Below are 25,288 nucleotides of genomic sequence, written 5' to 3'. Positions count from 1 at the left end.
TTAAAAATGTAATTCAACACACACCATCTTAAATTATGGAAATGCTTTCAATGGCTTATGTAAAAATACAGCCCAGGGCAAGATTACTGAAAGAAAGTGAAAACCGGGCTCTAGAGTTATAAAAACGAATGTTTGCTGTCTGCGTTTGGACTTAATCCAAGATTTCTTATCCTTGAAGTTACTTTCTATATTTTCTGTATCCTAAAATCCACTATATTGTACAACCGTTTCCAACGTACCAGTGTGAAATGATCACTAGATTCTCAGAGAGCTATGTGGATCACTTATTTCCTCATACACATTAGATAAAAGTCGTCAGAAGCCAACGCCTTCTGATGTGTATGGCGGTCTACCGGCAAAACCTTTCGGACCGGTTCCCTTTAAAAAGAGTTTACATGCGTCAACCAACTTGAATTTCCAAAATAAAGAAAAGAATAATTAATAATATATTTGGTCTCATAATAATCTGGATATCAGATGCAGATTTAAAGGAATTATGTATTTTTATTTTATCACATATGGTGCTTTAAAGATAAATATTGGTCTTCATGGTGATACATTACTCGATTGAGGCACTGGCACGGATATTATTTTGGTTATTATTTTGTTAAAAGTCAACCTTAAAATAAGAGTCAGAGCTAAATTGTTCTCTATTTCACACTGATGTCTTTTTTTATATCCCACAGTGGTTGAATTAAGTCATTCCGTGGATGTACAAGTCATACACCGAGGAGCTGTAAGTCATTAGTTTTCATTATATTCCATTTATTTCTATGTCTTACGAATACATTTGTTGTATACTATATATGCTGCATGATCCACGGGCTGTACCACATTCTTTGAAATCTTTTCTTTTCAAATTATAAAAGCAATTTATTTTACTTTCTTGTACAAAATGAAAAAAAAAAAAAATTGTATTAAGAAGTTGTCGTCGGAGCAGGTTATACGTGCGGAGGAAAAAAAAAGTATTAAGGGAAATATAATTCGGTGCCTCAGTCTTCTTGTATCCAATTTTCAGTTTTTAATTTTCATTCTTACAGAATTCCTCCGGTCATCCAATTAAGATACAGAATCTGTGGCATTACTTATTTCAGCTCTGCTAAAATGTTCATGCCGACTTTAAAAGGTTTATCCAGGACTATTTTTTTTTTACTCTGGGCCTAAAAGTTAAGAGGCAGGTAGTTGTTAACTATAACTACTTGCCTGTTCTACCAGGACGCCGCCACAGAGCGTTCATTGACCACCCCTTGCCGGTGATTCAGTTAACAAAGCAACTCTTCCTTCTCCGGGCTGCTCTTTTGATGGAGAATGACTTCCAATGTCATTCTGATTGACCACTGGCTTCCCACAGTTAGGCGGCGGGGAGCTGGCTGTCAATCATGATGTCACACACCCATCAACAGAGCAGAGCGTAAGAGAAGCCGAAGCTCTGTCAATGTGACTAGAATGGGCTAGTCTGCCCCTTACCAGAATATGATCCTTGGCACTTTTTGAGCATCCTCTCCCCTTAACGATTCAATTTTGTGCTGCTCTTTTTAGGACCCCAAAGAAAGAATTCTCTAGGGTGGTCTGAGTATGTTCAGTCTTATTACCAACTGGAATGAGATATTTTGGGGCCCTAAATCAGCCCATTGACTAGGATCAGTAAATATAATGCACTCACTATTATATTATAAATGCATTTTATATATGTATATAGTCTCTTTACGCTTTCATCATATTCTGTGACTACACTGTTTGAAATCCAGTTCCGGTTACTATGGTGCTGGTAATAAAGGGTTTATTCACGGACAAGGACACACATGACATCACTACACACACAGTTGGGAATACTCACTTGGATGGGTGGAGGAAGGAAATTATTCACCCTCGATATGCTCCACATTCCCTCTAGATATTGTTGAGCTTGAATGGTCACTGAACTCAGTGCCCCACCAATGCCGCTGGAACCCACCGTCACTTGTACACTTGAACTTGGAAAACTTCCCTGCCCATGAGGCCATCCAAGTCCTTTCCTCCGCTCCGTCCCCGAAAATATATTGGTAGATTTTCCAGACTGCCTACCCACCTGCCCTGCAATCATCAGCAATTCCTTCGGCGAGGAGACTGTGACCACATTCTGGGGCGAGAGCCTGGGTATGACGGTAGCCACAGGCACCGAAGTTTGGGGACGATCGAGAATATCAGGACACCCGGCTTGGTTTATGGTTTGAATCATCTGCACGGCTTCTTGTTTTAGCTGATTCAGGTGAGTAGCGCAGACGTCACAGCGACTCTCTCCTTCATTCCTGCTTTTCTGCAGATAGTCAGGCACTTGGAGCTTGTCGAAAATTAAAGCTGAAAATTGAGCATTCTGGAAGAAAGTAGATAAAATTAATGAGCTTGGAAGAAAAAAGAGAAAAATGCATTGTACAAAGTGACAAAAATAGGGTATGCATACAGACTTCTCTACTGCAACACCATTATCTCAGGGTCGTGCAGTCGCTTCGTTAGTTCCTCACATGCCTTTGTCTACTCCACCTGTTCTTCCATTTGGTATGGAGGGTCAAGCTTGACACACTGCTAACAATCACACTCGTTACTATAAAGAAACTTTTGACACTCTAAGTTTCATAATTGACATAACATTCAGCCGGCTAAAAAGTCTTTCAACTTGAGTGACGGAGACAACAATGTGCTCCACCAACTTGTTGACCAAAATGGCCAATGAGAAATCTATTGAAACCAAAGGGTTTCATTCACGCTCATTAAGCCTCTTACCAAACCCAAGTCAGGAAGCCCAAAGGTTGGAGTGACCGCACGTGGACAGAATGACCTGAAACCATGATTGTTTGGTCGGCCAGTGTTGATAACAAATGATATCTAGATTATTCAACATTTTCAGATGCATTAAGGCATCAACCTCATTGAGAAGGCAAAAAAGAACTTCAGTAGATAATATGTAAGTGCTAGTGTTACATGAATGTCGTCTATGTACCCAAACCTTAATAATTCTTGGTCTTCTGCTGTGTGGAAAATAAATAGAAAAAAATCTCCTCTTGGACAAAATGCTATAACTTGTGCCTCTATCTGCTAGGGAATCCCTAAGAAAATTCCAAGTAGCCCTGGTTTACATTATACCATGATAATGGGGCTCATCCACATTAGAGAGAAGCCGTCGGAACCAATTCCAGCAGAAGTTACAGACTCCCCTATGAGTCTGGGGGCCTTCCTATTGGGTAATAGTGCCTAATAGGTAACCGGCCACCTGGGATGTCTATCAGCAGTGGCTGGTCTCCTTGGCAAAGAGTGTAGCGCTTACAAACTCTTTGCTATAGAGTTTGCAAGGACTGCTATGAAGCTGTGCTCCTCTGCTCGGGAAGGCAGCAGTACAACCATGCAGGTGGTCCGAACTGTCAATCATCCAGGGAGCTGAGAGGCTGGGGAGTTGCGCGCTCTTGAAAACCTAACTTAAGACAACCTCTTTAAGTTATGAGGTTTATAGATTTTTCTATTACATAAGTTCAAGGAAACACAATAAGCAGCAAGGAAATCAAGAGAAATATACAAACTAAAGAATGTAACCACATATCTCCTCCTACAAGTATATAGATCATTTGTCTAGAATATACAGGGCCCAACTCATCAACGTTTTAAGCCAGAATTCAGTCATAAAAATCTTTGAAGATTGGCATAATTTTGGCACAATGCGAAGCTGCACTGAAATTTTGTGACTTTTGGCGGTCTAGCGCCTTTTTTGCCCAGCTTCAACACAGTGGGTGTCGTAGCAAATCCCACTCCTCAAATTAATGACAAGTGACAGCATTCGTTACGGCACAAATCTTACTCTAGTCACCGACTGGAGTAAGATAAGTGGCGGGGCACAGATGGAATCACGCGTCACTTTTCAGACGTGACGGATACATTAAGAGGAATAACGCTGGGAACAATGAAGGTCTGGTTGAATCTGGGCCATAGATTCTATACGGCAATTGGTTCCAGTTGATGGCTTTTTCTACCGCATGTTGAGAGTTGTAGTTTTCAGCCGCTGCAGAGCCATTGGATGGAGATCACAGCTATATAGAATGAAGTGTGGAAGCCTAGAACAACCCCATGCTAAAGCAAAACAGCACAATGTTGGCAGCGCTGAACCTTTTTTGCCCATTCATATCCATGTTTTCCTAACTATTTAATTTGTATGGAATATAAGGAACGCTATTTTACGAGGACTGGTCCTTCCTCTGTTGGAAATATTATCTGTCTACGCCCAGGCTTCACGCTCTGCTGTCACAGGCCACGCATGCCATGAAAACCATTTAAAGCCATGCCGTACATTAATAGCGCGGAGGTACCCTGATGGATTTATATGCTTTTGAATCCACATGTAAATATTTTGGTCGGGTCCCTTTGAACTCCACACTTGGGCGTACAAAGGATTTTTACAGGTCAGCGTAAACTATTCCGAAGCAAGAATTCTCTCTCCCGGGTTGGAATTTTGATTGGCTATTTGCAGGAGAACATGTTAACCACTGAACCATTTTTTACAAAGCCTGGTTATATTGTTGTAACCGTATTCCTCCTGCCGCTTGTTCTCGGACCAGCTGTGCTACGGCGATTACATTGTGACCCAATGTGACGAAGCACCTGGCCGGCAGAAGGGTGCGAAGGTTAAACTAAAGCAGGTTCTGATGTGTCTCTAAGCGATAACTCGACAGACTTGAAAGCGAAAAGCTGAACTGTTAAAAACTGTTTTATTGGTGGACGGTAAACTTGTGTTTCTCATAGATCTCTACTGGGAGGAACATGGATTAGGAGGGAGGAAATAATCATGGAAGAAAGTAACCGGTGGGTCCACTAAAGGCCCCTATTCTCATTAAAGTAGGATCTAATGTATACGGGGGCGCCCTGACTCTTCTCCGAAAGATGATGTTGGGGAGAGAAGAATCAGATACCTTTCATTTTAGAAGTCCAATTCCTTTGTTCTCAAGGAGATAGAGCACCACCAGTAGAGAGTGGCAACAGTTTACGCCCCTTATCCCGTAAAGAACATACGTATGCTCAGCCAAGCTGAGTGTGCATGTGTACATGGGTGGTCAAGTGAGACAGCTCTTGGCTGATTGACCGCTATCTGATGTGTATGGCCTGCTTAAGATTGGGGAAATCAAGCTGGTGATTAATTAGGTTTTAAATTAACCATTTCCATTGGTTGTTGGATACGGTGTTTGGCTTATGAGGCTCCAATAAAATCATTATATTGGGGAAAGAAGGTATGACCATACGATAAGTTGATCGCAAGCTGCTTCCGCAATCAGATATAACCTGAAAGTAACTGTTCAAATTCCCTACAGCGCCATTACAGGAAAAAAGAAGTATTACACCATTACTAATAAAATTAATGGGCTGTCTATGTAATGTATGAATGTGTTGGGTCCTCCAGAGCAAGAGACACTCTGGGAACATTGCTCAAGCAGTCCTGTGTGGACAGCAAGGTATAGAGGAGAAGCTGGTGTTTGTATTCATAGGAGTCCAGGGGGCGGTCCTACTCAGTGATTGACAGTAGTGATGAGCGAGCATGAATTGTTAACCCTTTCGGCAAGCACGCTCGGGTGCTCACCGAGTATTTGCGGCGTGATCTGCATCGATGTCAGTGTCGCCATTTGACACATGCAATTTAATAGCCGTGACACATGCCGCCGCGGCGACACTAACATCGATGCCGAGCACGTCACAAATACTCGACGAGTACTCGAGCGTGCTCGTCGAAATGGTTAACAATTCATGCTCGCTAATCACTAATTGACAGCTATCTCTGCATGCACAGTCATACAGGGAAGCCTGTCAATCACTGAGTAGAACCGTCCTCTGGACTCTTAGACATCCCTGGTGTTTCATAAAAGTCCAGGGGGTGGTCCTATTCAGTGATTGACAGGTTTTCCTATATGACTGTGCATGCAGAGATAGCTGTCAATCACTGAGTAGGACCGCCCCCTGGACTCTTATGCCTACAAACACTAGGGATGTCTATGAATAAAATGAAGCTTTTCCCACAAAAATGTCTATCAATCTGATCAGCTCCTCCTGCTCTATAACATCCGGACTGGGGATCAGATACCGTTTTCAACATGACCGGTTCACTTTAAGTCAGAATTACTTTTTTAGGGTAGGGTTTGCTGAACTGGACAACAATGATGACGCCTTTTTTGTTGCCTCTGGTTAAAGTCCAAGTCCAACAAGCGCTCAATATATTAAGAAAATTGGTGCAGGGAAAAATTGATTTTGACATATTATGAGATGTCAAGGTCGCCAAAGTCAACTTTTTTTTCGTTGCACTTTACCCAAAAGGCATTGTTGCTTTTACGAGGGAAGCACTAGTGATGGGGATATAACACGTCTATCAAAGTGTGCTGCAAAATAGCCATAAAGCAATCACTTTTTACAAAGAGATATGGTCTTCAGGAAGGGATCTTTTGTCTAAATGTATAAACCTAGACCAGGTAACTTCTTAGTTGCCATGAAGTGGCAGACTCGTCAGAAGATTTTAGAGTGATTAGTCGTCTCCTCTTATGGATGAGCCATGGATCACAATGATGGCTGTCCAGTGTAGAACCCCCCATTGTTTATTGAAAAGGATTTTCATATCTGTCCTTAAATCCCCTCAGACACAAAAGGACTCGAGATTATTTCCCAAAACGATCCCAGGATAAATAAGAGGACACATGCGGATCTCATACAATGAGTCACTTTGCATATCTGGGAGACTGTGGTTAATGATGTCACTTCTCAACATCATCCATCAATATGTTATAAAGAGATGAAGTCATCTTCCCCATTTCATCTAGTAAATTAGTATCAGCCTTTCAGACATTATTTCTTGACGTGTCAAATCATTTGTTAAGGTTCCTGAACTTCAGCTTTATTGATGACATATGTCCTTTTCATGCTACGTATGGGCACTAGGTACATGTTACTGGTTAAAAAACATACAGTAAATCCCCGCAGTCATATCTTATATTAAAATTAGTCCATTACCCCAAAACTCAATTTAAGCCCCTATAGAAAAACATACTTTTAGCATAGATTTCACAACATTAGTTGTACAAATGAGGGGTCATCAGTGCACCCTTGGCATGACCAAGGACTAAATGCACCATTCCACCTCTTCAGTTTGCCTCTTCTACACTTCTCCTTTGCGTAACTGACAGCACTTGCTTACCCAGAACAAGCGCTACTTGAGCTGAATTCCCGGCCCTACCCATGCACACCGACACTGCAGGAACCCACACACATACATAGTGTCAGTGCAGGCGCATACCTGAACTGATGCCTTTTGTGCAAGCACAACTAAGTAGGGCCGGGGATTCAGTTCAGGCAGCACTCGCTCTGGGCAAGCAAGCGCTATCAGTCAAGCTAAAGGGAAGTGCGGAGGGAGAATGCACTAAGCCATTGGCCACGCCAAGGGCGCCCCGAGGGCTCCTCATATACATATGTAATAAAACAGCTTTATGTAAAACTAAGTAGTGAAATCTATACTACAGGTCTGATTTTTATAGGGGCTAATTCCCCAAAATCACTGTACAAGAGGTTTAATTTGAGTTTTGGGGTAACAGACTAATTTTAAACTAGGGGGCGACAAACTTTCCATCAGAGCTTAAAGCTCTGGGAACCATTACAAAACCCTGCACCGACAAAGTGACATATGTATACTACTAGTGTCTACTAATTTATTTATTTTGCTCACTTATATAGCGCCATTAATTCCGCAGTGCTTTACAGACATTATCACTGCTGTCCTCATTGGGGCTCACAATCTAAATTCCCTATCTGTATGTCTTTGGAGTGTGGGAAGAAACCGGAGAACCCGGAAGAAACCCACGCAAACACGGGGAGAACATACAAACTCCTTGCAGATGTGGTCCTTGGTGGGATTTGAAACCAGGACCCCAGCGCTGCAAGGCTGCAGTGCTAACCACTGAGCCACCAGTCTGCCCACTACCCCCTCAAACTCCAGAGCTCTGTGCGACTGTTATCTCTGCACCTCCTATACATGCGTCCCTGCAGAACATCAATACCACAATGTCTACATTGGCCTCTCAACCTTTGCTCAACACTGGTGCCTATACACCCTAGATTGCGGTTGGGAGACCAATATCTCTCCCAACTTCCCGATATATGTAGACCCGCTTCACCCAATTGTGGATGTATTTCTAATTGAATTGGAAGAGTGCAGTAACTCACCATGCCTGATCCTTCTCTCCACTGACATCAATTCTGGTGGAGGCCTCCAAACACCTTAAATGGTCACCCAATCTGATAGATTTAATTCATCCGGACTCAACGTTTTTCCAACATGTGTCTTGTTGGGGGGGTGGTAGCTTTGTGTCAAAGAAAGTTAAGAAGAGAGAATCATCAATCATCTACTGGTTGTCTGGGATTATGTCTGGTATAATGTCTCATGCCCAGTCAAGAAAATGTGGCCAAACTGAAGTACCACACACATCCTACATACAAGAGTGGAGGTGTCTCTAGAAGAAAGTATTTTCTAATTTTGGATAAACTTTTTAACATGATAATGAATGGTGAAGTTGACCATCTCCATTGCTGGATCAAACACCTCCTAATAGGACTACCCAAGCCAAATGGATGAGATTCATGAGTAGGTGCTACAACCATAGAAGTGATTATTTATGACCTTCTATAAGTCATCCTACAAAACTTATCGAGATTGATATCGGACTTATTACTTGGCATCATGAGTCTGTTTAGCTTCAGCCATTAGGTAAAATGAACCCTTTAAATTACAAAGAAGCTCCAATTTATAGACCAGCTATATGTACAGTATAATTACATACAGGAGAATTATAGATGCCACTTCCAAGTTTTATGACCTTTTTAAAGGCTCCAACAACAAAAGGCACAACCTATAAGTCTGTGAACTCATTGGAGGAGAATGAATGGGGCCGGATGATGACAGATAGGAACAAGGTGCCCGAGTGTTTGGTTACGGGCGATGGCCTTTGTTTACAAGACTTACAAGTGCCCATTACATTTATAGGAAGCGTCTATCAGTGGCATGCTAGAAATGACAAGTAGCTAATAAATATGTCACAGCTGTATGTCCTCAATCTTTTTTTTCTGTTGTTTTTCTTAGTAAATGTCCTCTTCAAAGGGGTTGGCTAAAAATAAGCTTGTTTGTGCAGCCATCGTAAAGCCGGAGATGAGCACAGGGCAAATGTTGTTATCACTAGGTAATGCGCGGCGTGTGGCATCAAAGCTCAGATCGGTGGGAGTGAGTTCTATAAAAAATACTATTTTCCCAAAGAACAGTAACTTGGATAATAAAACTATATGTGGTTAAAAGCCAAGATGTAAAGTTAGGCCTGAAAGCAAAATCTGTAACATGGCCCCCTTCCATACTGTGCCACTTATATTACTGGGGTCTACACGGGCCCCAGGGCTCGTGGACAACTGCTTCTTCCGCAGCCCCTACAGTTACACCCTTAGTCACAAGTTGGATTTAGTTGTGTTTATAGACCTGAAAAAAGTCTCTACTTAAAGAAATACTTTACCCCTAGTATATAAACAGGGTTGCCAACCGTTGAGAAATTCCAGGACAGTCCATAAAAATAGAGCCATTTTTTGCCCTATCCGTAAAAAAAAAATGAGGGTGTCCGTGATTTTTTTTTAAGCAGAAGAGACTAATACAGATTATTTTGATTGTTATTATCATTATTTTACAGTTCACAGTGAAGGCAGCTGATGTCCTCATATCAGAATTATAGGCTGTAGACATGGATCACTTATCAAAATGATTTATTATGGTTTTCCAATGTGTCCGTAAAAAATATTGTCCGTCCAGGATTTTCTGATACATAAAAAGTCAAGTTGGCAGCCTTGAGGGTAAATAGAAGAAATAGCCCTAGGTGTACTATTCCGGAAGGTGGTTTTCTGGCATCCGAAGATTCATGGCCTAACCTTAGGTTACACTATCAATGTTAGATTGGTGGCGGTCCAACTCTCGGCACTTCTGACATTCAGCTGTTTGGAGAGGCCACATTGCTGCCACCTCTCGTGCTACATGGTGCTTACATAGTAATGGCGGTGTAGGGTATTACAGCGTTGTTCCATTAATGTGAGAAGGACAATGCTGTACCCGACAATACTATGTAGATGGCATTCAGGTAAACCGGGCAGAAGAAGTTGAGGGTCTAAATAACCATTGTGGTACCTTTAATCAGCTGATCATTGAGGTTGCCAAGAGTTGGACCCCCTCCAATAGCCTATCCTACTTACCACTTGTATTTACTGGATGCATTTGCTATACAGAACCACTACTAATTAAAATGTACAACTTGCCATAGCCTTATTATTATTAGCATAGTATGGTATTGGATAACACTGCTGCCTCAAATTACCGGGGTCTTCAGTTCAAAGTCAACTGAGGACATCATATACGGTACGTAGAGATTGCAATGTCTCCCTGTTTTATCTGACTTTCCTCTAGGATAACTGGCTTCCTAAGAAATTGGCCCTCATGTCTGAGTCAGAGACTCCCCTTAAAGCAGACTTATCATAAAAATATCATTTTTACCTGGTGTAAATCCCAATGTTCTCCTGGATCCGGCGTTGCTTTTCCTTTGTTTCTGCACCCCTCTGTTCTTGAGATATGGTCCTCTCTTAGATGTATGTAAAGATAATTTTTCTTAGCCAACTGGTCGAGGTCCTCAACTCTTCTCTATTTGAGTCCAGTTCATGACCACGCCCAGTTGACTATAAACACAATTATAGACAAGGAAGAAGGGTCCATAATCCAGGAATGGAGAGGAGCAGAGACAAAAAATAAACAGCAGTAGATTCAGGAGAACAGCGACATTTATCACCAAATAACAAAAATTTCATATTTTGGGTCCTCTTAAAGTGGTAAAATCTTAGTCCCCTCCATTGGTCCTGGACTACATCTCATGCCATATGTTACAATGGATCTAGCAGGGGAGACTATGTGCCCTGACAGGCGAGATGTGTAGTCTAGTGTCCATTAATAACAAAGACGTCATACAGACCCGGCATATCAGTCATCAGAATGTATAGAAACGATTAACATAACAATGATATAGTATCTCATTCCATGTAACTCGACCCTCCTCCATGTTTAGAGTGTTTTATGAACCTCAGTAAGACTTTTTGTCTCCCGTGGAGAAAAGTTAGACAAAACAAGAACATACCCCGCAGAGACAGAATTACAGGAAGTTCTACCAAGAACCACTCCAACATTGCCCCACACGGCAGATACATCATCCCCACCGCATGCTGGTAGTACTAACCGTAAACCCAATAGGGAAAAAAGCTGAACATCTGTTCAAAAACCTCACGAAAGTGGCACCATACTGGAATTTATCCATTACGTATGCACTAAATGTTTCAACACATTAGGCTTAGACACAGGGTTACAGAACACAGACGTATAAAGTTAGGGTTACGTATGGCCCTATGTTGTCATCTAGTTATAATAATACACCTATTGGGTCAAGATGGCCCAGCCAGGCTGAATATGGACCAGTAGCCATGTTTTACTACTCAATGCAACATCTATGGAGATGACCTAAAGCCCCAAGAATTAAAATAATGCCAATATCCTCTAACCAGACATTATTAAACTTTTGTGTAACTACAACCCCAGTACGCTGAAAAGAATTAGGTTGGGGACCATTAACCTAGAAGTTTTGTAAAAAAAAAAAAAATAACTATAAATATATAAAGAAATATAGTACAATTACACTAACAATATGAAATATAAAAACAAAAAATTATATAATAAATATAAAACAATAAATCTAAAATAATAGCATTAAAACTAAAATGTAAAGAATAAAAGTAACATCCAAAAATAAAAATATATGTAAAATAAATCATACTAAAATATATAAAATGATAAAAACAAAGTAAAAAAATGTATGTAAAATAAGAAAATAAAATACTAAAAAATTAAATGTAAAATAAATCATAATAGTAAAATGATAGAAAAAAAAACAAAGTAAAGAAATAGCAAAAAAGAAATAAATGTAAAGTGAGAAAATAACATAATCAAGAAATAAATGTAAAATAAATAATAATAGCAAAATATATAAAATGATAAAAAAAACGAAGTAAAAATTAATAAAAAAGATTAATTATTAAAATAAAAAAATCTACAAAAGCCACGTTAAATTTACTACACATTTTTTTACACAATTTTTTAAAAATACCCCAAACCGCTACAGAGAATTTAAATAAAATTGCAATCCTACTTTGAAAAACTCTTAAAAAAGTTTACAAAAGTGATTATCTGGAAGCAGATAGGAATTGGCTGTGGTCTCTTACCTAGGCTTCTAAATGAGGTGTGGGAGAGCAGGAACTCATCACAGAGATAAGAACTTCCAAGACCATCTGCTATCTGACTCAGAATGATGGAGGGCTCCTCTGGAATAATACCTACCTTTGTAACACTATCCTCAAGGAAAAGTCTGTGTCCACTGGGTGTGAAGATAAAATGAGAACTAAACGTCTAGCAATCACACTCTCTAATTAACTGCTCCAACCTTTTCCTATCCTGTAATTCAGGACTTCCAAATGACACGTTAATTAATTTTTATTTGTTTTTTGGGGGTTTTTTTAAGTAGCTGCTTGCCTAAGCAATTAAAGGGTTCAATTGGGGCTTCTGCTAGGAAGTTAACTTATTATTTTTGTGCAGTTCTACACAGTGCTAAAATAGGAACACAAAAGTCATGTACTTGCATTCATAGTGGCAGCAGTGGGAGATTGTGAATTAAAAGGGATTGTCCAGGATTTGAAAAACATGGCTGCTGTCTTAAAGAAACAGTGATACATCATTCTAATTTTGTATATTCCACTATTAAAACAGAAATTGGGTAATGTTTCCTATTTTTTTTACTTGAATCTATTCCTATCAAGTTGGACTTTGAGAAGTTAAAAAAGCAGCACTAAGCTAAATGTATTTTTTTTTATGGAGAAGCGGGCTGATGACTGTTGGCAGAATTAGGGACATGGCAATAGGGGGTGGATCAGTAACAAGTGGGCTCAGATACCCAAGAGAAACGATCTGTGCCAATTACTAGAATTGATAACTGATTATTTAAGGAACGTGTTAAATTGGTGCCCAAGAGCTTCAAGATGCACACCTTGGCCAAATAGTTATCTCAGGGTCTTGTAGTGACACCATAGTGGAACTTAAAGGTTCACAAGAAGACAATCCCATTTGGAGTTGACTTTGGAGTCGTTTAATTGCCATGGGGGAAGGAGATGGTATAAGTATAAAACTTATGGGTGGGGGTTCAAAAATAGGTAGAGGACACTTTCTTTGGTGCCAATGAACTTCAAGATTCACCTATTAACCACAAAGTTATATCATTGGTGCAGCTGCACAGGAGCCCAAGAGATAAGGAGGACCATTTCCACCTCCAAAGCTAGTGGAATTTTTCATTATGATGAGTTTTTGTACTGCAAAGGGCCCATATATTGTTCTTGCAGAGGAGACCTATTCTGTCTGTGTCCACCACTGGTGGGACCCAAAGTTTTAACAGAAGACAACCCCATTTTGCATTGATTTGGTGTCATAGACTTGCCATGGAGGTCTAAAGCTTTTGGGAGATTTTACAAATGATCTATTAAACCTTATTTATTTTATATTCCAAGTATGCAAATGTGGACCCAAAGAACCCTTGTCACATTGGCTATCACATTTCTACAGTTTAGGGACAGGCTACAAACCCAAACTAAATTGGAGAAGTTCTGACATTAGTAGGGACAGCGAGATTAGATAACAGCGGTCAAATAACAGAGATAGGCACTCTGGAATATATAATGAAGAGCTGCCACAATCTCTCTAAAGTCTGCTCTATTTCAGGTCTGGTAAGTGCTGCTTCATACATGGAGACCAAGTCCTTATCTTCCGATGTTCCTGATCTTCCTAAGCTTTCTGTGAATGGAAACAATCCTTGCTCACATTCAGATCTAGACCTAATAGAGTTTGCTACAATGTATCCATGTAGATAGGAGCAATCATCTTGGGAGAGTAGTGCTCCCGCTGTGATTAGCTCACCGAGATTGACACATTCTCCAGAAGATGTGAACGCTCAGTTATAAGTTTATCACAAGCAATTGTTTCTTGGAGAATCCTGGAGTTGATGGGTCCTAAACACATCCCGGTGGATAAAGAATGGCTAAACTTTTCCAGGGTTAAATATTCAAGCCTGTCTGTAGAGATTAAGGCAATATGACATCTATGTACTAATGAGGTCCCACAGAGCTCAGGCTGGACCCATCCCCCTTTTCCAGCCATGGAGTGCAGGACTGTACCCTTATCTCCTAAATGAGATGGGTATGGGGATGACAAAATTGCCAGACCTTCCTGAGACAAGATGTACAGAAATAAGCTCATATTTTTTCTTGTAAGTCTCCATACACCAACTGGATCTCCTCAATGAGAACATTACCCCTCAGCGTTAAGACATGAAGACTATAATGTGAAGAGTAGAGGAACCAACCAAGTAATTCTGTATTTGGATTTTTGACATGGCACTTAACCAGAAATCTATAAATATATTTCCCCGTCACAGGCCAAAACCAACTTTTCGTGGCTCATGGTCCTAATCCAGGTTTTGGGTAGCCCCAAGAAAATCACTTATTTGGGCTATTTTTCCAATAAAGTAGTATTCTTTGTGGATAATAAGACCTGCGTGAGCAATACCAGAAGACTGTCCCATACATCTAACTGATTGTGGTTCAGTACTATCTCATGTGGTGGGCCCAAGGTATCCATGTCCATCCGATGAATGCTAGTATGTTGGATGGGCTTGTCATATGCAGATTGATTCATTTTATCATGTACATAGATGCTATTATTAAAGCGCCCCCAACTGGGCATCTTTTGTCAATATTGTCCAAGTAGAGCAAAAAGAGGTTTAGGACCCCCATATTTAATTTGTGCGGAGATCTAGGCAATGGTTGCCATCATTTCTATAGTCACCATGTAATATCAGAATTCTTCTGTAGTGGCCACTGCAGGGAAAATAATCAACTGCTGCCCAAACAGTTATATGGATATTCCCATCTCCAAAATCCTATCCCAATAAGTAGTAGGTGTAATAATAATATTATCAAATACCTCCAATTAGAAATGTAGTATAGTTGTTCTGATAATCTATGTCGCTTAACCCATGTGCAGGGCATTGCAGTAGCTTAGGTATCCATGGTTACGATCATTCATATAATGACAGTTAGTTGTTAGTAGTCGTAACCATGGATATCTAAGCTACAGCAATGCCCTGCACATGGGGTAAGCAACATAGTTAATCAGAAGAACTATATTACATTTCTTATTGGAGGTATTTGCTAATAATATTATTACACCTACTACATACTGGGATAGGATCTTGGAGATGGGAATACCCCTTTAAGAATCAATCTTCATGATCAATGGCAATTATAGGATAATAAGTAGAGTTACTGGTGATTAGGTGAAATAACATTGTAGCCATTTTTACCCCAGGGCCATGTCATACCATTCTACTAGCGATGTGCAAATCAAGTTGAAACTGATCGAATTCCTTTTCTAATTTCCCTAAAAAGTGAGATTCCCAAGAATTAGATTTTTTTTTTATTTCGGTTTCTGCAAATTTTAGCAAAATTTGAGGATTGAGAATGGGTTAAAAAAAAAATATATGGCCTTCACGACACCTCTCCCACTCCTGCCGTTCCTCTGATCATCACCTATGTCTTCGCTCTTTCATCTTCTTCTCTTTCCGACCCTCTGACGCTGACGTTCTTTACTATTTCTCACAATAGTGACATGTGTTGCGACCTACACAGTCATGTCGTATGCGATGTGCTTCATTGAGGTCAACAACGTGCATCGCCCCTGCCGTGACGGCATAAAATCCAGCTCGGAAAGAGAAAACATAGAAGACAAAGGACCTGATCGGAGGGTCAGCCGTGGCCGAGGCCGAGGAAAGGTAAGTATTAGAGGAGGTGGTTTTTAAACCCCTTCCCGACCAGTTCGATTTGCACCAAATTTATTACAGCAAATTTAATTTCCCAGACAAAATTGAGCGATTCGGCCAAATTAGAATTTACGTATACACTTATGGCAGCTGGATGTTAGATGCGGAAAAGACAAAAGGAAACATAAAGAAACTCACACAACTCTAGGAATAAGGGAAGCCTTGAGGGCAGGATGGCCGTGACTTTGGCTGTACAAATAGGCTGTTGACCTCAGACCCCAGAAGCCAATAACAGTTTCTTTTACAGCCCTGGAATGCTCCGAGCGCTCGAGTGGCCGTTAAATGGAGCTGTTGATTTTTACATGCTTCCAACAATAAAACTTAGTAACAAGTTCCTGCCAACTGTGATCCATAAAAATCCTTGTCATCTTCACTTTTTTTTTTTTTTTTTCTAAATTCTTACGGCCACCTTTTATTTTTGTGCAGTGGAAACATGTCCGACCATAAAGATGAGTCTTCTCGCAGGAATGCTCCATGAAGACGACACAGGAAACTGCACTTATCTGTTTTATTTCCCAACGACACTTGTCAGCACCCACAAATCCCTCCATTCCCTTAGAACTTCCCTTCCCTCTTATCTGCTCCTCAGGACCCCTGAAGTGAGCTGGACACATGCAGAACAGATCTTCTTTGTGCATCCGCAGAACAAAAACATTTTCTTTACAATCAAACTAAGTATTAAATGGGAGGATGATATAGAGAATAATGCAGAGGATCAAAATGAACCTCATTTAAAGACTGTAGTAGGAAATTGCTTAGATAGCACTTCTAGTCTCCCGGTACATACCTGCACGCAACCTCCGATCCTCACAAGATCTCCTTCTCTACTCCCCTCTTATCTCCTCCTCCCACAATCGCATACAAGATTTCTCCCGTGCTTCCCTACACTGGAACTCTCTACCCCAACACATCAGACTCTCGCCTACCGTGGAAACCTTCAAAAGGAGCCTGAAGACCCACCTCTTCCGACAAGAGTACAACCTGCAGTAACCGTCGCTCCACCATACCGCTGCACGACCAGCTCTACCCTCACTTACTGTATCCTCACCCTTCACTTGTAGACTGTGAGCCCTCGCGGGCAGGGTCCTCGCTCCTCCTGTACCAGTCTCTGTCACGTTTTGTTCAAGATTATTGCAATTGTTTTCGCTATGTATACCCCTTTCTCACATGTAAAGCGCCATGGAATAAATGGCTCTATAATAATAAATAATAATAATAAATAGAAAATGCCTAAACTTTTCAATACGATGTTACTTTACCCACAATAGATCCAAAAACAGCAAAAATGTCCTATATTTGCCCTTTGAAGCACATCGGGAGACTAAAGGCTGCCACTGACTACAACCTGTCCTTGAAATACAGCCCACACGATGGGCAACAATCAAATAGCAGCTCCCATAAGTATTAATAGCAATTACATATTATAATACTACTACTGAGAGTTTCACTTAGCAAATTCCCTGCAATTCCTGCCCACAAAGTTTGAACAGTAATTTTATGCCAACAGACTCTCTTTAATCATCTCCATTTGGGTAACAGACAGGTAACTTTTTTTTTTACCCTGGACATCTCCTTTAACCAATACGTTACCATTAAACACATCGGTCTGTAACTACGCAAGTTGCACACCACTGAAACTGGGTAGCTAAGTTTTACCTGTAATCATTTCTCAGCCTTCTGGCTAAAATCAAGTGTAGTTTTGCTCGAAAAAGCGGCTTTATCTGGGTGCCACCCTTGTAGTTTGATACATTATGCACATTGGGTATGGTGCGCTGGATAGTACACTGGGTGGCTTATAAAGTAATCCGGTGGAGACCCTAGACCTCAAGGATCGAGGTCATTGGATTGGGTAAGTTTGAGAGCCTGAGGTGCGAAGTGCCTCTGGAGTGGTAACCCTGGGGTGCCCTAACTCACTGGGCGTGGGAAACCTACTTGAGTTTTTGCACATATGGCACGTCACCTTTTCATTCTTCTTGAGCACACACCATTGTCAAGACTTCTGGCTCGGAAGGGGAATTTTTCAATTCTTGGTCGAATGTTTGGCTGGTATCACACTAGAAATACCTTTACTATTTAATTGCTTTCACCATCGTGTCACCATTTTCATGGGTGTCTTTGTCACTAGGACTTCTCAGGGTGCGGTTCCTGTATGGGTTGCCTCTTGATCGGTCTTGGGTATGGCCATTATGGTTCCTCTCCCCCTGAAGACCCCTGGCTCTCCTCTCTCGGGAGGTCAGACGACCTAGATGGCTCCTAGTTCTGCTTGGGTGGCAGCCGGGGCGGATGCTGGGAGCAAGATTGGGTCTCCCTTGGCTTTGGCTAGGGGAGGCCGCTGGTCCGCGACTATCGCTGTGGCCTTCTGGTTCGGAGGGACAGGGATCGGTTAGGTCTCCTGTTGTAGAGGTCTATTTCTGCATCCTAGTGCATTTTTTTGTGCCACTTTGGTCACTTTTTTTAGAGCACTCGGGTATAGACCACAGTTTTCAGGCTCTTGAAGAAAAAAACGTGGGAGCAAAATGAATAAATTATTAAATGAATTATGGACTGGTGATATTTGGGACCCCTCAAACACCATGGTCCAGGTGTGATTGATACCCTTGCACCACCTACAACTACATCCCCCTACCTTTAATGTGACAGGTTCCCAAAGAAAAGAAAAAAATTGCGTTGATGGGCAGATAGAGCCTTACATTATTATGCAGGAATTCAGTCGATGATTCCACCGCTACTGTCTCTTCATCTACACGAGAGATTTCGCCAATGAAGATCGGAGTTCTATATATTATTACCGCTATTGCGCAGATGTGCGATGATGATGATGAGAAAAAAAAAGTTTATTTTTTAGGAAAAACTTTTTTAATCCTTTGATTACCAATGTACCATATTCAAGTCAGTAGTGACGATGATGGGAGCGATCAGGAGGGGTTGTATACTAATTATCCCTTATCTGTCGTTTGGTTTATGATGCCGCAAAGCACTAAACATTCTGCCTGATCAGAACCAGGGCCATAATCCGCTTTTATAACCTTTTTAAGATGCTAAAGGGATCCGCAGTTTTCTAAACAAACGGTCGTTTGAGGGAAGTAAAACAGCGCTTAATCCATCGGCGGGTGCAATGGTATTCATCGCGCTCTTATCTCCGGCATTAAACGCCCACATAGGAGGTTGTTAGCTCTCCAGGTAGCCCATCTCCCCAAACAATATTCTCCATCCCAATTAGGATGACACAGCTTCTGTTTAATTGCTAGTGCTCACATCCATAGGCTGGAGGGAGGCATCCAAGGCTCGTCTCTCACTACCAGAGGAGTCATGATCGGAACATCTGTTTCGCAGTATCACCACAAAAATGCTTTTCTTTCTGGAAGGTGTCATTTAAGATCCTGAGGCCTAATTACCGGGAAGGGAGTTGGGGAAGGAGGGGAGAAAGCCCCCAGGTTCAAGGTATTTACAGGCCATCTACTGCTTATTCTTCTCTTCACACCGCCTGGATTCCCCGGGGGCGTCTGGTTTCTAAAACAGAATATATTTGCACACTGTTGAAACTACAGAGGGTTTGGTTAAACGGTTTATAGGCTCAAGTGCAGACAGCTGTCCATAAATGTATATGGCCGCAAATGATGGCGACATCGAGTGTATTCACCATTACATCCCCCAGGGCAAAACACTACAGGCGTCTCTCATGGAAGCATTAAGATTAGATGCAAGAAAGGGATATATGGATGGATATGGGATAGATAGATAGATAGATAGATAGATAGATAGATAGATATGGGATAGATAGATAGATAGATAGATAGATAGATAGATATGGGATAGATAGATAGATAGATAGATAGATAGATAGATATGGGATAGATAGATAGATAGATATGGGATAGATAGATATGAGATAGATAGATAGATAGATAGATAGATAGATATGGGATAGATAGATAGATAGATATGGGATAGATAGATAGATAGATATGGGATAGATATGGGATAGATAGATAGATAGATAGATATGGGATAGATAGAGGGATAGATAGATAGATAGATAGATAGATAGATAGATAGATGAATGATAGATATGGGATAGATAGATAGATAGATAGATATGGGATAGATAGATAGATAGATAGATATGGGATAGATAGATAGATAGATAGATATGAGATAGATAGATAGATATGGGATAGATAGATAGATAGATAGATATGGGATAGATAGATATGGGATAGATAGATGATAGATAGATAGATAGACAGATATGGGATAGATAGATAGATAGATAGATATGGGATAGATAGAGGGATAGAGAGATATGGGATAGATAGATAGATAGATAGATAGATATGGGATAGATAGATAGATAGATAGATATGGGATAGATAGATAGATATGGGATAGATAGATAGATAGATAGATAGATAGATAGATAGATAGATAGATAGATAGATATGGGATAGATAGATAGATATGAGATAGATAGATATGGGATAGATAGATGATAGATAGATAGATAGATCTGGGATAGATAGATAGATAGATAGATATGGGATAGATAGATATGAGATAGATAGATATCGGATAGATAGATAGATATGGGATAGATAGATAGATAGATAGATAGATATGGGATAGATAGATAGATAGATATGGGATAGATGATAGATAGATAGATATGGGATAGATAGATAGATATGGGATAGATAGATAGATGATAGATAGATAGATAGATAGATAGATAGATATGGGATAGATAGATAATAGATAGATATGGGATTGATAGATAGATAGATAGAAAATAGATAGATATGGGATTGATAGATATGGGATACATAGATATGGGATAGATAGATAGATATGGGATGGATAGATAGATATGAGAGATAGATAGATAGATAGATATGGGATAGATAGATAGATATGGGATAGATGGATAGATAGATAGATATGGGATAGATAGATAGATAGATAGATATGGGATAGATAGATAGATAGATATGGGATAGATAGATAGATATGGGATAGATAGAGGGCTGGATAGGGGGATAGATAGATAAACAGATAGATATGAAATAGATAATAAATAAGATATATGGATAGTTAGATATGGGATAGATAGATAGATAGATAGATAAATAGAATAGATAGATATGACGATGATAAGAAGATATATGGATAGATAGATGTTAGATAGATAGATATCTATCTCATATCTCTCGATTTATCTATGTCCAAAAAAGATAAAGGCAGCACTCCAAGGTCCAAAAGTATTTTGTAGTTTATTGACTAGTCATGATGGCGACGTTTCGTTCCAAGAGTGGAATTCTCTCAAGTTTGAGAAAGTTCCACACTTGGAACGAAACGTCGCCATCATGACTAGTCAATAAACTACAAAATACTTTTGGACCTTGGAGTGCTGCCTTTATCTTTTTTGGACATAGATAAATCGAGAGATATGAGATAGATATCTAATTGATATTAGAGAGAGATATAAAATAGATGGATATGAGGGAGATGCAGAGAAAGATCAATAGACATCATAGATAGATTTGATAACAGATCAGTATAAGGATCAATAACTATAGAATAGATAGATACAGGAGATATGAGGTAGATATAAAGATCAATAATTATGAAAAAGAGAATTTGTTAGACATGAGATGGAGTAAAAGATAGATGCACAGTGCATGTTTTTATATATATAATATATATACTATATATATATATATATATATATATATATATATATATATATATATATACTGTATCCTGGTGGACGACGGCTTCTAAAAGCCCACTATAACTTACGACTACTATTACAAATGGCACAAAGCAGTTGGGGCCCTGTGACAGAAAGGCCACAGACAGCCACAGTGACTTGGGCCTTACGTGAGACAAACATCCAGGCATATAACTATGGCGGGTGCAAGGGTTGCAATCAGCTCTTGAGCCTAGTGGGGCCCAAAAGGTCCCTTTAGCCCATATGAAAAGATCAATACTATTAAAGACGACGATTGGAGACTCTGTTGAAGATTTTGCAATGGCCGTCATAATCCATCCCCCATGGAGGACGTACACTTCAGACATTTAAAAATGACCTGGACTTCTAATAGTGCTCTCCTAGGACTTCTGGAGGAAAACCACATTGGCCAATTCCATTCTCTGAGGTGGGTATCACTGGAAGCGGTGCGTCAGTCACTCGTCATGCCCGAGCTCACCCAAGAACCCCATTGATAATGGGGGAACACTGATACTTTTTTGCAACTGGTTAACAGATAAGCCATGGTCTAGAAATGAGATCTGAAACGTTCGCAGTCTATATCTGAGAATTAATAGATGATATAGTTTTACAACTTCTTTTCATCTTCTCTTTGGCTCTTGGCACCTCTACAATGTAATTTTATATATGCAGGAAATAATCCGAGGCCACACATTCATCCTGGCCGAGCCACTGTCTGTGTCCCCACAATTTCCACCCATACTAATAAGCTGACGCATTTCGGGTCTTTATTTACACACGTGGCGGTCACTAACAAAACCTCCTGCTATTAATGTGTTATTCGTGGGCTCTTCTATTTCTGACAGGCATCTATCTGGGCGTAACCGCTGACCTATTGTTTTTCCTGAGTTAACAACAGATTCAGGAAAGAGAAGTGTTGCCTAAACAGTTGGATAGGAGGCCTGCCAAAACACAAATGACATGGAGGCTGGATAGGAAACTCTTCCCTCACATAGAAATCAGAGATTACAGCCTGATGGGTGGAATGAACTTCAACCTGTCCGGCACGGACGTGCCGCCGAGGGAAGGGGGGATTTTCCTATACATCCCGAATGGAAAAAATAACAAGTCTTGTGGAGTTGTCAGTGAATTCTGAAGTTTGTGGTCAGGTCTGTTCCCATCTTCATAGATCAGTGTTGCTTTATTGTGAGCAATTTTGCAATTTACTGCTTAAAATTTTTGTTCTTGAGATATTAACACTTTTGTTTTGTTTACAGCTCGTTGCCTAGGAGTCGGACCACCATTGTTTTCTTGCTTGTAAGCACTGCATTGAAGGTGGCCGGGTTTAGGTGGCATCGGCTCGCTCCAGGGATCCTGGCCTGCTTCAAAGCAGAGCTTATTACTAGGGTGATTAATGAGTGGAACAGGCGGCCACGAGAGGTGGTGAGTTCCCCTTCAATGGACGTCTTCAAACAGAGGCTGGACAGACATCTGTCTGAGATGATCTAGTAAATCCTGCTTTGAGCAGGGGGTTGGACCAGATGACCCAGGAGGTCCCCTCCAACTCTACCATTCTATGATTCTATGATTCTATGATTCTATAAGCTCAATCAGTTCTTCTGTCTGGCTGTGGTGGTCGGTCACCAAGGCAACGAGCTGTAAACAATAGAAAAGTAACCTGTAAATATTCAAAGAAAAGCTCAAAAATTGGTAGCCAAGTGGGAGTGGTCCTCCATTTTACCATGAGTGCCACGCCTCCTTGGATAACAAGACAACATTTTATATAGAGAAACGAGAGGGGATATACAGTGGTGGCCAAAAGTATTGGCACCCCTGCAATTCTGTCAGATAATACTCAGTTTCTTCCTGAAAATGATTGCAATCACAAATTCTTTGGTCTTATTATCTTCATTTAATTTGTCTTCAATGAAAAAACACAAAAAGAATTGTCCTAAAGCCAAATTGGATATAATTCCACACCAAACCTAAAAAAGGGGGTGGACAAAAGTATTGGCACCCTTTGAAAAATCATGTGATGCTTCTCTAATTTGTGTAATTAACAGCACCTGTAACTAACCTGTGCACCTAACAGGTGTTGGCAATAACTAAATCACACTTGCAGCCAGTTAACATGGATTAAAGTTGACTCAACCTCTGTTCTGTGTCCTTGTGTGTACCACATTGAGCATGGAGAAAAGAAAGAAGACCAAAGAACTGTCTGAGGACTTGAGAAACCAAATTGTGAGGAAGCATGAGCAATCTCAAGGCTACAAATCCATCTCCAAAGACCTGAATGTTCTTGTGTCTTCCGTGCGCAGTGTCATCAAGAAGTTTAAAGCCCATGGCACTGTGGCTAACCTCCCTAGATGTGGACGGAAAAGAAAAATTATCGAGAGATTTCAACGCAAGATTGTGCGGATGGTGGATAAAGAACCTCGACTAACATCCAAACAAGTTCAAGCAGCCCTGCAGTCCGAGGGTACAACAGTGTCCACCAGTACTATCCGTTGGCGTCTGAATGAAAAGGGACTGTATGGTAGGATACCCAGGAAGACCCCACTTCTTACCTCGAGACATAAAAAAGCCAGGCTGGAGTTTGCCAAAACTTACCTGAGAAAGCCTAAAACGTTTTGGAAGAATGTTCTCTGGTCAGATGAGACAAAAGTAGAGCTTTTTGGGAAAAAGCATCAACATAGAGTGTACAGGAAAAAAAAAGAGGCATTCAAAGAAAAGAACACGGTCCCTACAGTCAAACATGGCGGAGGTTCTCTGATGTTTTGGGGTTGCTTTGCTGCCTCTGGCACTGGACTGCTTGACCGTGTGCATGGCATTATGAAGCCTGAAGACTACCAACACATTTTGCAGCATAATGTAGGGCCCAGTGTGAGAAAGCTGGGTCTCCCTCAGAGGTCATGGGTCTTCCAGCAGGACAATGACCCAAAACACACTTCCAAAAGCACTATAAAATGGTTTGAGAGAAAGCACTGGAGACTTCTAAGGTGGCCAGCAATGAGTCCAGACCTGAATCCTATAGAACACCTGTGGAGAGATCTCAAAATGGCAGTTTGGAGAAGACACCCTTCAAATATCAGGGACCTGGAGCAGTTTGCCAAAGAAGAATGGTCTACAATTCCAGCAGAGCATTGTAAGAAACTCATTGATGGTTACCGGAAGCGGTTGTTCGCAGTTATTTTGGCTAAAGGTTGTGCAACGAAGTATTAGGCTGAGGGTGCCAATACTTTTGTCTGGCCCATTTTTGGAGTTTTGTGTGAAATGATCAATGATTTGATTTTTTCTTCATTCTCTTTTGTGTTTTTTCCTTGCAAGCAAATTAAATGAAGAAAATAAGACCAAAGAATTTGTGATTGCAATCATTTTCAGGAAGAAACTGAGTATTATCTGACAGAATTGCAGGGGTGCCAATACTTTTGGCCAGCACTGTATCTCTGGAACAGAGAGGCGTAGAAACAAGAGAGAAACCATGCCAAATTCAGGAGAACAGCGGTATTTACACTGGGTAAAAAAATTACGGATTTATGGCAAATGACAG

At 40.6% G+C, this 25,288-nt stretch overlaps 1 protein-coding gene across 3 annotated transcripts in view; it reads right to left on the bottom strand.

The window, feature by feature from the left end:
- The window catches only part of KIF26A (kinesin family member 26A), a 157,299-nt gene that overhangs the window by 86,390 nt on the left and 45,621 nt on the right, over positions 1–25,288 (bottom strand). For 2 of the 3 annotated variants that reach the window (XM_073638633.1, XM_073638634.1), the window contains exon 3: positions 1,838–2,353. In XM_073638633.1, coding sequence (XP_073494734.1) covers positions 1,838–2,353 — 516 coding nt within the window. The remainder of the gene's footprint in view (positions 1–1,837; positions 2,354–25,288) is intronic. The other variant, XM_073638635.1, reaches the window with a different exon arrangement.

The sequence above is a fragment of the Phyllobates terribilis genome, unplaced genomic scaffold (assembly GCF_046119375.1).
Source record: "Phyllobates terribilis strain yellow unplaced genomic scaffold, ASM4611937v1 Scaffold_7__3_contigs__length_470593459, whole genome shotgun sequence".
Taxonomy (NCBI): domain Eukaryota; kingdom Metazoa; phylum Chordata; class Amphibia; order Anura; family Dendrobatidae; genus Phyllobates; species Phyllobates terribilis.
This window is presented reverse-complemented; position numbering and strand designations above follow the sequence as displayed.